This window comes from Neovison vison, chromosome 3 (genome assembly GCF_020171115.1).
Source record: "Neovison vison isolate M4711 chromosome 3, ASM_NN_V1, whole genome shotgun sequence".
NCBI classification, from domain to species: Eukaryota; Metazoa; Chordata; class Mammalia; order Carnivora; family Mustelidae; genus Neogale; species Neogale vison.
Genome location: NC_058093.1, coordinates 162,395,997 through 162,408,905, shown reverse-complemented (window position 1 = coordinate 162,408,905; position 12,909 = coordinate 162,395,997). Strand labels below are relative to the sequence as shown.

The 12,909-nt window shown below is 35.1% G+C and overlaps 1 protein-coding gene across 1 annotated transcript in view; it reads right to left on the bottom strand.

Annotated features, from left to right (window-relative positions):
* The window catches only part of CCDC178 (coiled-coil domain containing 178), a 433,088-nt gene that overhangs the window by 376,791 nt on the left and 43,388 nt on the right, over window positions 1–12,909 (bottom strand). The window contains exons 6-8 of the mRNA XM_044244391.1: window positions 11,188–11,270; window positions 8,563–8,763; window positions 2,607–2,827 (exon numbers count right to left, since the gene is read on the bottom strand). Of these exons, the coding sequence (XP_044100326.1) occupies window positions 2,607–2,827; window positions 8,563–8,763; window positions 11,188–11,270 (505 nt within the window). The remainder of the gene's footprint in view (window positions 1–2,606; window positions 2,828–8,562; window positions 8,764–11,187; window positions 11,271–12,909) is intronic.

Here is a 12,909-nt window from a genome sequence, read left to right as displayed (position 1 = left end):
ATTGGGGAAATTCTCCCCAATAATTCTCTCCAGTATACCTTCTGCTCCCCTCTCTCTTTCTTCTTCTTCTGGAATCCCAATTATTCTAATGTTGTTTCGTCTTATGGTGTCACTTATCTCTCGAATTCTCCCCTCATGGTCCAGTAGCTGTTTGTCCCTCTTTTGCTCAGCTTCTTTATTCTCTGTCATTTGGTCTTCTAGATCACTAATTCTTTCTTCTGCCTCATTTATCCTAGCTGTGAGGGCCTCCATTTTTGATTGAACTTCATTAATAGCTTTTTTGATTTCAACTTGGTTAGATTTTAGTTCTTTTATTTCTCCAGAAAGGGCTTTTATATCTCTGGAGAGGGTTTCTCTAATATCTTCCATGCCTTTTTCAAGCCCGGCTATAACCTTGAGAATTGTCATTTTGAACTCTAGATCTGACATATTACCAATGTCTGTATTGATTAGGTCCCTAGCCTTTGGTACTGCCTCTTGTTCTTTTTTTTGTTGTGAATTTTTCCGCCTTGTCATTTTGTCCAGCTAAGAGTATATGAAGGAGCAAGTAAAATACTAAAAGGGTGGCAACAATCCCAGGAAAATATGCTTTATCCAAATCAGAAGAGATCCCAAATCATGAGGGGGGATTTCTCCCCCCTCACGATTGGGTGAGGGATCTCCTCTGATTGGGATCTCCTTTGATTGGGATCTCCCAATCTCCTCTGATTAGGATCTCCCAATCTCCTCTGATTGGGATCTCCCAATCTCTTCTGATTGGGATCTCTTCTGATTTGGGGATAAAAAGAGGTTCAAAAAGAAAGAAAGAAGAAAAAGAAAAAAAGAATTAAAAAAAAGATTGAATTAAAAATTCAATCTAGAATTTAAAAAAGAATTAAGAAAAATAAAGATTGAAGAGATTAGGATCTCTTCTGATTTGGGGATAAAAAGAGGTTCAAAAAGAAAGAAAGAAAAAAAGAATTAAAAAAAGAGATTGAATTAAAAATTCAATGAAGAATTTAAAAAAGAATTAAGAAAAAAAAAGATTGAAGAGATTAGGATCTCTTCTGATTTGGGGATAAAAAGAGGTTCAAAAAGAAAGAAAGAAAAAAAAAAGAAAATAAAAGAATTAAAAAAAAGAAAATGAATAAAGAAAAGTATAAAAAAGAAAAAAATATATATTAGATAATCTAGTTAAAAAACGTTAAAAAAGAAAAGGGTAAAAGTTATAAAAAAATTTAGCAGAAGAAGAGAAAAGAAAATGAAAAAGAAAAAAATTAAATTAACTGCAAGACTAAGAAATCACAGGCAGAAAGCCATGAGTTCCGTGGTTTGTTTTCTCCTCCTCTGGAATTCTGCTGCTCTCTCCTTGGTTTTGAAACTGCACTCCTTGGTAGGTGAACTTGGTCTTGCCTGGATTTCTTGTTGATCTTCTGGGGGAGGGGCCTGGTGTAGTGATTCTCAAGTGTCTTTGCCCCAGGCGGAATTACACCGCCCTTACCAGGGGCCGGGCTGAGTGATCTGCTCGGCTTTGCTTTCAGGAGCTTTTGTTCCCTGAGCGCTTTCCGTAGAGTTCCGGAGGACGGGAATACAAATGGCGGCCTCCTGGTCTCCGGCCCGGAGGAGCCGAGAGCCCGGGGCCCCGCTCCCCTGTGCGCCCTCAGCGAACAGCGCCCAGTAACTCCCGTCTGCCTGACCTCCGGCCGCGCTCCGAGCTCACCGAGCTTGCGACCGGTTCAAGGCAACACCGAGCTGCGAGCTTACTGTCGGCTCTGTCTCTGCAGCCGGCTTTCCCGTTCCAATAACCGCAAGCTCTGCGACACTCAGACACCCCCGATCCTTCTGTGACCCCGCAGGACCTGAGGTCACGCCGACCCCGTGTGGGCTTCGCCCCGGTTTAGCCTCTGGAGCGATGTCCCTCAGCGGAACCGACTTTTAAAAGTCCTGATTTGTGTCCGTTGCTCCGCCGCTTGCCGGGAGCCGGCCCCTCCCCCCGGGGTCTATCTTCCCGTCACTTTGGATTCACTTCTCCGCCAGTCCTACCTTTCAGAAAGTGGTTGTTTTTCTGTTTCTAGAATTGCTGTTCTTCTTCTCTTCGATCTGCCGATGGATTTGCAGGTGTTTGCAATCTTTAGATAAGCTCTCTAGCTGATCTCCTGCTAGCTGAGGTAGTCTCAGCCTGCTACTTCTCCGCCATCTTGACTCCTCTATAAATTTCTATTTTTCTATATATATTCTTCAATTCCACAAAAGGAGAGTTAAATGTTAATTAATCATTGAAAAGATTTTATAGTTTATTACCATCAACAATAAAATTGACTGATATATTCTGCTTGCATTCTCTCCCAGTTTGATTTAAAACTTCAAAAATTATTATGTTGTTCTAAATCTCCAAAATTCTATTAGTAGGTTGACTATTAATACTCCTAAATATAAAACAGAAGATGACACAGTTTAAATGATTATTGATTGTATTATGTGTAGTTTAATAGTTCCTTTAGGAAATTAATAGTAGGTTAATTTTCAGTGAAAATGAAACATTTAGATATTAACTTCTTATAGCTGAAATATTTTGTACAACTAAGTAACAATCTATAAAATGCATATCCATTCATTTATTCACTTACCTCAAATTTCTTTGTTTGAAATTCTTTCAGAGCTTCAAGTTCTTGGTTCTGTTTTGAGTTAATTAGAGGACCAAATTCATTCATGTAGTCTATGTCTGCTTGAAGCTTTGCATTAACTTCTTCTAATTTTGCCTTTTGTTTCTCAAAATGTTTTAGTTGATAAGCTTTATCTTCAAGATGCCATTGTAATTCTATAATATCTCCCAAATAGGCCTCATGTTCTAGACATACAATAGTAACAAAAGAAAATCCGATTTTAAAACAAGAACTCCAGAAAGAAACCTTTATTTGATAATAGAGACATAAGAAATATCTTAGATTCAGAAATTACTTATCCATGAAGCTTACTAAATTTAATGTTATCTTAGTAGTGCATTATAAAATATATTGCTTTCATCATTTATCATCAAAGGGATTAAAATATATGTTTTATAAGCTAAAAAGTGTTCTAGTATGAATCCTGCCTATTACAACCAATCTATATACTGGGTTATATATAACTATTCTATGAAATACAAAATGGGAAAAACTGCAAGAGTGGAGGCCTTCTAAAATTATGTAGAAGTAAAATGATGTATAGGAGTTATAAACATCAGAAAGGAAAAGGAAAAAATAATTACTATTTTCTGTTGATACAATTATATATCAAAACATAAAAAACCAATTGAAAATTATTACAAATAGGATAGCTTATATTAAAAAACGTTTATTGTTGTAAGCCACTGAGTTCCAAGGTGATTTGTTACAAATCATTATTGTAGTAAATAACATTAATTCACATGACTAAATGCAAACCAAGATTAGAAGATTTAACATTGTGTTATGTTATTGCTAAGGTCTTCTTTCATAGTAGAAGGACCTTGTGAGCCTTTCTGTGGGACACAACTGTCTTCACACTCCATCCCCTCTGAAAGATCAATCCCCAGAACACTCTCCTAAACTCCCTTTCACCAGTCTCAACATTCATGTTCTTTCCAACTCCGATTATGCTATCCTTTTTGCTACTTCCCATTTGCATCCCAGGACTTTACTCCTTCAAGGTAATCTGTGTTCATCCTTCCTATATTGAGATTGTAAAACAGCAGCTCCTAGAATTGTGTCAACATACCATTCAAATACATAAACCAGTCTGCGATTTTTTTTTTTTTCTCTTCCTTTAGGTAATCAGTCATTGTCCAATCAGTCATGGCCCATGGACCCATGAATGTAGGTTAAGGGAAGGACAGGGAATCTTAAAATTCTTTTTTTTTTTTTTTAAGATTTTATTTATTTATTTGACAGACAGAAGTCACAAGTAGGCGGAGAGGCAGGCAGAGAGAGAGAGGAGGAAGCAGGCTCCCCGCTGAGCAGAGAGCCCGATGCGGGGCTCGATCCCAGAACCCTGGGATCATGACCTGAGCCAAAGGCAGAGGCTTTAACTCACTGAGCCACCCAGGCGACCCGAAGGACAGGGAATCTAAAGAAGCAGGTACAATAAAGAGTACCAGGGAAAACTGAGTCATTAGTTTATTTGGGCCTTCAGATGCTGCTTGTGTATAATAAGTGTACATACTCTTATTTTGTAAGGAAACACAGCTGTGCATATCTAATTCTATATTTTTTAAGTAACACCCAATTTCTGATGAAAAACTTACTTCTGATTATCTTTTTTGAGAGGAAAAATAAAAAGACATTTACTAAATTATTGGCTGCATGTTGGGTGCCAGTGGCTGTCATTCTGTGGGGGAGAGGGGAATGCAGTGGCCAAGTAGAAAGAAAAGTAGTTAAGGGTATATAACCCCACCCTCACTCTTTTCCATTATCTTCCATGGTCTCTTGCCACTAACTCCCAGTGGTTGAACCAGCAAGAGGACAGATTACAAAAGATATGTTTGATGCAGTCCATTATCAATCAGACTCACTGATCACAAAACAAAAGATACAAGCGTGAGTGGGCTGGTTAGGGGGATGGATGGATCTGGAGGACTGACCACAAGATATCCAAGAAAAAATGGAATTTCCTTAATATTTTCATTAATTATAAATGTATGTTTTTCACAAAAATTATTTAAAAATTCTATAAACATTACACACACTTAATATTAAGGCTGCTAAGGAGATTAAGCATTTTTCTTGTCACATAAGCTAAAGATTTTGAGAATCCAAAATCTTTAAGAATATATACTTCTGTAACCTGTAAAATTTTTCTAAAATTTAGAAATTATATCCTAAATGTATCCATATAAAGGCAATATATTCCTGACAGCACACGACTTTTCAGGAATATTTTACAAACAGAAGTCACCTAAAAACTATATAGTAAAAATGAATTTAAATTTCATTGCATGTGTTAGCTACTTAAAATAAAGCAGATGAAAATAAATTTCAGTTTTGTAAGTAGATCTTTAATAGTTTTTAAGAAGATCTTTAAATAGATTTTTTTTTAAAGATTTCATTTATTTGACAGAGAGAGACAGCAAGAGAGAGAACATTAGCAGGGGGAGTGGAAGAGGGAGACTCAGGCTTCCCTCTGAGCAGGGAAGCCCAATGCAGGGCTTGATATGGGGCTCGATCCCAGGACCTTGGGATCATGACCTGAGCTGAAGGCAGATGCTTTCCTGACTGAGCCACCAAGGTGTCCCTAAAGATCTTTAAATAAAAGACAGCTCAAGCAATAAATTATCACCAATGGCAAGAATGTATTCCATCACTGAAATGCATTTATAAGGCATGGAAAATGTGCATGTATGTATCTCAATTTAATTTTATTTTGGCAATTCCTTAAGTAGAACTTAAGGAACCACAAACTATAATATCTTCTCTTATAAAGACCATATGAGATTATATAGAAAATTATTAGCAAAATATTAAATAAAACCAGCTACCACCGACTATTCTATTACCACTGACAAGGAAAGTCTTCCCAAACATTTTTAAAAATTGCAAGGGTGTCTGGGTGGCACAGTTGGTTAAGTGTCTGACTCCTGGTTTCAGCTCAGGTTGTGGTCTCAGCGTTGTAAGATCCACCTCTGCCTTGGGCTCCATTTGGCGTGGAGTCTGATTCTCTCTCCAGTTCCTTTGGCCGCTCTCATGCTCTCTCTCTCTCTCTCTCTCTCAAATAAACACATATATCTTTTTTTTTAAGAAAAAAGCTCCAGATGACTCCTTGTGAATGTGAATGTGAATCTGCTCAAGAATCTACTGGGCTCCAGAATTTCCCAGGATGCCTATTCTGACCCTATTGTACCTTTGGTTGCCTCTAAAACACCAATATGTATGTAAGTATGTATTTATAAATTATACACTTATGTTCTTGTATTAGTAGAGTATGCACATCATAAATTGTATTCAAAAACCTTGTGAATCAGAACAAACTCACTCCAAGCCTGAATTATTTACTTCTATAAATAGCTAAAGAAACCAAATGTTTTATAAAATGCACACTTTAAAGTGTGGGTAGAAAAAGGCCTACTCTAACCTGAGTTTAGAGCACTTTTTGCATAATTTTTAGAATTAACTCTTTAGTAAAGGGCAACAAAGAGCATAGACAGGGGCAGAATTAAAATCATCCAGTCTAGGCTCTGGGCAATTTCCTGCATCTTGAGTTCTGCTTCAGAAGGGAGTGACCAAAGGGTGAGTTCAGTCTGTAAGCTCAGTATTAATTTAAAAGGAGTAAACAGTCACTGAACCTACACTTAATTTATTTTATTGAAAAAATGTTCATCATCATTAGCCTTCAGGGAGATTCAAATTAAAACCACATTGAGATATCACCTTATACCAGTTAGAATGGCCAAAATTAACAAAACAGGAAACAACATGTGTTGGAGAGGATGTGGAGAAAGGGGAACCCTCTTACACTGTTGGTGGGAATGCAAGTTGGTGCAGCCTCTTTGGAGAACAGTGTGGAGATTCCTCAAGAAATTAAAAATAGAGCTTCCCTATGACCGTGCAATTGCACTCCTGGGTATTTACCCCAAAGACACAGATGTGGTGAAAAGAAGGGCCATCTGTACCCCAATGTTTATGGCAGCAATGGCCACAGTCGCCAAACTATGGAAAGAACCAAGATGCCCTTCAATGGATGAATGGATAAGGAAGATGTGGTCCATATACACTATGGAGTATTATGCCTCCATCAGAAAGGATGAATACCCAACTTTTGTAGCAACATGGACGGGACTGGAAGAGATTATGCTGAGTGAAATAAGTCAAGCAGAGAGAGTCAATTATCATATGGTTTCGCTTATTTGTGGAGCATAACCAATAGCATGGAGGACAAGGGGCGTTAGAGAGGAGTAGGGAATTTGGGTAAATTGGAAGGGGAGGTGACCACGAGAGACTATGGACTCTGAAAAACAATCTGAGGGGTTTGAAGTGGCGGGGGGGTGGGAGGTTGGGGTACCAGGTGGTGGGTATTATAGAGGGCACGGCTTGCATGGAGCACTGGGTGTGGTGAAAAAATAATGAATAATGTTTTTCTGAAAATAAATAAATTGAAAAAAAAAAAGGATATAAATAAAAAAAGAAAGAAAGAAATAACAGAATCGAGGAACCACTGGGAAACTCTATTTTGTCAGGTACAATAATGGCAAAATTAAAACCCCAATAACCAAGAAAGAAAATAAAAATAATAAAGTTTATAAATATAAAAGTTCTAATGTTTTCTTGCAACTCCCTAAATTGTGCACACTCTACTTGGAAACTATAATTTTAGAAGACATATAACAAAGGTATATGTAAGTGTTCAGTCTGACAAATAATTTAATGTCTCAGGGTAAAACAGCCTCCCTTTTCCTCTCAAAAGTGTCTTAGTTTAAATGATAGGTTTATAAGCACCCTAATATAACCATTTATAAATCATGTGAATCCAAAATTAAAATTTCTAACTGAATTAAAATTTATTTATAAACAAAGTCTAGCTTTGTTTATATAGTAGGCATGCTTAATGAGCAGTGTTTGGAGAATAAAAAATCCAGTACCTTTAGACTGTTTAATACTTTAGGATAGGTCTCTTATTCTGTGGTCTAAAAAACCTAGTATTTCCTTTTGAAGCATCTCCAGCTTTATTGTCTGCTAGAAGTTCTCAAGATCTACTACTGAATTCTCAAAAGCAGATGCATGTTGCTAAAATATCATTTTAAAACTCTTTTATTTTCCTAGATTTAAAGATGTGGTCAATGACACCAATTGGAAATCACTTAAATTTCTAAGTTTCAAGTACTCAAATAATGTAGTCATAATGGGAAATATGTGCCAAAAGTTTAAATGTCCCACAGGCACCATAAATACTATGGAATTATCAACAAACACCAAACAAAGTGAGGACTGTCTCCAGGATTCATCATTCAGTTCTCACAGTAGCTTTATGGAGGGTGCAAAGAATCTTGGGCCCAGGTCTGACGTGTGCTTTCCCAGTGGTTCCTACACTGCTGACACAGGGCTTGGCTTATCACACACTGGGGCAGGGCCCATCCACCACAGCTGATGTACAAGCAAGTGTGACCTGGAAATATGCCTCACCTGCCCATCTATATCCTGGGACAGTCCATAACCTGAGACATAATCCCAGATTAGGCCCCAGACTCAAATTCAAGGTCTGCTACAAGGAGTTTCCTTATTGCAGACACAGATGAGGAGAGTCTAGATGTCGGGCTATGCAGAGGTGGAGGAAATTAACCTGCTTTCCTGCTTCTCAAATTTCTTCTTTTATTTTTCTTTTATTAAAAATCTAGAGATGGCTTGGAAAAAAAAATACAAAAACAAACAAACACCAAACTACAGAAGGTCCAGGTTTACTCACTGCAGTCCCAGCTACATAAATGTTACCAACATTATCATTAATAGCATTTATCAAAAGCACACTGTTTGGATGCAAAACAATATGGTCAGAGTTGACTTTTTTCCAAAGCTTCAATTGGTTTTTCATGCCTCTCAAACAAAAGAAATGGCAATATGAAAAATTTTTTATTATTACCTTTCTGCACAGCTAATGGAATTTCTTGAAGTCTCCAGATTGACCAAGAATCAATTTTCATGTGAATCTTTTTCTTTCTTGATTTTTGTTGTTTTAAAGCTTCTTCAGCTTCTGCACGGTCAGTTTCTAGACTTTTAATGAGATAAACGGCCTCTGAGAGCAATGTTTCCATTTCCTGCTTTAATTCTGGACACTTTTTATCTTAAAATAGAAATATATATTCACATTTGTTAATGAATCAGTCTATAAACTAGGTGGTCGGAACATAGGTACTAATGGTATCATTTTCCTTTTTAATATTTATATGTTTAATAAGAGAATTTTAGAAAAATGAATTAGCCTTTTAAAGAGTTTTATTATAATAAAATAATAACATTAATTATAACCTTTGAAGACAGATTTTGAAGTGAACACTGTAAAATAGTTAGAATAGAGAAATCTCAAGCAAAATCTCCTTGTATATTTTATCTAAAAAATTTTTTTCATAAGCAATATTATAGAACTTTATTTTTAAATTATTCTTGTATTTCCTCTCATTCTATGACAAAAGAAAATCATAATGATTACATCAGATAAATACTGAAAATCCTCAGATGGTTCCTAGAAACATGATACTTTATATTCCTTATCAGATAATAACATTCTTAGTTAGCCCTGCCAGGAATTCGTTGTTTCCAAATTCCATTTATTTAGTTATAACACAAATTGACTCCTGTAATGAGAGAAATTTGTAATTACTGGTTCACAGCTCTGAAAAGATATGGTTTAATGTTAACAAAATGATTAACATGGATATTCATTCACCTATTTATACTAGAAAACGCAGAAAGCCTGTTATGTTCTGGACAATACACTCTCTCCCTAGAGATAGATCAGTAAGGAAGATGGATATGGGTTCCACTCTGGTGAGATTTATACTTGTAAACAGTGACTTTTGCCAAAATGTGACATGACAAGAAGACATAAACAAACACAAAGTGTCGAGAAAGGCAAAGCCTCAGAGAGCTGAGTCTGGAAGAAAAACAGTAAAACAGGTTCAAAATAAAGGTAACTAATAGACCTCTGCTTTGTTTTGTTTTGATTTGGACAATAAAGCAATAATTTTCTGCTAGAAGATATTACATATTGGTTATAAGTGCAAGCTCAGTAGTCACAGTTTCTATTTCTAACCTAGTAAGTCTATCAAAGAAATTCGGCATGCTGCCTGAAAAGAATTCTTGAGAAACAGGTCTCTCTATTGTAATGCAGAAAAGTTATCGTTTATGGACTGAACCTTGATTTGGCCTCTGTTTATTTGTTCTATGTCTTCTTTTTCCAGAATCTACCACATCCTGGACATTTTACGTCCTTAATTGTCTGTTTTTTTCATAACAATATACACAGTGAACACTATGTTCTCCAGCCAACTTATGATCTATTCAGTTTCTATAAAGAGAGTCTGAAATGTTTAATTAAATTAATGCCACTTAAATCACTTCTGATGTGATAAAAATATGTTTTACCAAAGACATCCATCATGTTTCTACACAATCTTCTGTACTGTTTTTATGATAGCATTCTAAAATAAATGCTGTGTTTATAACTTCAGATGCCTCCAATTCATTGTATTGAATCTCTCAGTTTTTTTCTAGAATATCATCTTAATTAGTTTTACTATTTCATATTGAGTAGGTGAGTAACCACCTGTAATTTTTTTTAGCACAAACATTTAATTACAATAGATCTTGTCAACCTGATACTGTCTTGCACTTTGGGATCACGTGTATGAGTTTACAATAACATAACTGCAGTTAATTTAACTGTTATTATTTCCATTAACATAGTAATCTATCATTTGTCATGTGAAAAATTAATACATAACGAATAAGATTTTTTCTTCAGTGTAGATATTAATAGTGAAAAAGAAACAGTAAAAACAGAGCCTCACTATGAGAGACAGCCTTGAAAACTATATATATGCAATATATATATACATTATATATACTATATAGTATATATAAAGTGCATGTATTAATCTTAATTTATACATATATAAATATTACATACATATTAATATATATTAAATATAGAATATTGATATATTTATAAATATATTTACAAATACATAATATTACATATATTTGTAAATATATTAATATTACATACATGTATATTACATACAAAATATAAATATAGTAGAGCTTCCATGTCCAATGTGGTAGTCATGAATCCCATGTGATTATTTACATTTAAAAAAGTGTTAAAATTAAACTGAAAAATTAAATTCTCAGTCTTCTTAGCTACATTCCTAGCAGATATTATATATGGCTACCAGAAGACAGAAATAGAGAACACTTTTATTATCCCAGAAATCACGACTAGACAGCACTGAATTACAGTTAACTTCTTGGGAGGTAGAGAGAGATCATTATATACTCGGGACCCAGTCCAGTATACATTATATTAAATATTTTTTGAATTTTGTTGTTTAATTAAATGATATAGAATGCTCTTTCCTCTATTAGGTATTCATAAGAATTATAAAACTTAAAAATGATTATTGTAAAAATTAAAAATATGTTAAATGAAAAGTCAATGAGCTTTTAAATATAACTTCATTTATTTAAGTATGAGGTACAACTTTACCTCTCTCTTCTGGTTTAACCTCTTTCACTGGTGTAGCAATACTCCAGTCTTCCTTCTGGTCTTGTGTGGAAGAAGTTCTGCTCCTATATAAAGTTATTAAAACAAATTTTAGGTGATCCTCTCACATTAAATTTTAAATGTTTATGGTAGAACTTACTATACATACTAATGCTATTATACAAGAAAATAATATAGCAAAATTCTAATACGTAATAGGCTTTACATTTTATGATAAATTAACAGAAACTCAAAATTTGTTACAAATGACCTAAAAATATTTGAGAGGATATTAAAGAAGTTTGTTTTTGTTTTTGTTTTGTTTTTAAGATATTGTTAATTTATTTACTACAGAGAGAGAGAGAGAGCGTGAGCATAGGCAGACAGAGTGGTAGGCAGAGGCAGAGGGAGAAGCAGGCTCCCTGCTGAGCAAGGAGCCCATATAGGACTTGATCCCAAGACGCTGGGATCATGACCTTAGCCGAAGGCAGCGGCTTAACCAACTGAGCCACCCAGGCGTCCCTGTTTTTGTTTTTTAAGAAAATGAATTGGTCTTCTCAAGATAGTGTTGCTATCAGAAAAAGGGGGTTTAATTGAGAATAACTTGAGAGCTATTTCTCTAACTTCAGTTTAGAAGTTTGGGGTACCATATAAAATCCAAGGACCAAAAACGCTTTTTCAGATTTGAAATTTTTTAAAAGATTTTATTTATTTAGTTGACAGAGAGAGAGAGAGATCACAAGTAGGCAGAAAGGCAGGCGGGGGGGGGCGGGGAGCAGGCCCCCTGCTGAGCAGAGAGCCCCTATGCAGGGCTTGACCCCAGGACCCTGGGACCATGACCTGAGCTGAAGGCAGAGGCTCAACCCACCGAGCCACCCAGACACCCCCAGATATGAAATTAATAACATTTTAGCAAAATATCCAAATTAAAAGTTATTTTTTTTCTAAAGAATTTTTCTAGTGGCATCTATGTTAAGCATCTACCTTGGGCCCAGGTCTTGATCTCAGGGTCCTGGTGTCCAGCGCTGTGTCAGGCGCACTTAGCAGAGAGTCTGTTTCTCCCTCTCCCTCTGCTCCTCTTCCCCCAGCCCATTCTTCATGTATTTGTACATGTTCTCTCTCTCTCAAATAAATAAATAAATAAATAAATATCTTTAAAAATGTTTTAAAAAATTGTTCTTAAGTTTTCATCATATTTAAAAAGAAGCATTTTTCCTCTGATAAATGTTATCAGAAAAACAATATCAACAACAAAGCAGTTAGTGATATTTTTATTAAGTTATTATTTTTTCTTATTAAAGAAGCATTACAAATTAAATGAAGTTATACATACCAAAAATCACATTATAAAATAATCCATAATAATTTACTCTTCTTAGCTATAACAGAACACTCTAGTGATATTTCGATTTTTATAAAATTAGTCATAAAATATTGCATGCTGCTTTAGCTATATGACATTGTTTCCTATATATTTGACTATAGTTTAATATTTCTGATGGCTGCATACTATTTATCTCATTGTTGTTCCACAATTCATTTAGAAAAGCTTGTTTATTATGAGGTCAGGGAAATATTCATCATCTTTTCTCCATTAGTTTCAACTTCATTTTTAAATATTTTTGTTAAATAATCTAATATTTTTTGTTGCTTGTTTGAACACTAAAAAAGGTTGAATCAGTATGTTGCACACTTGAAACTAATTAACATTGTGTCAACTATACT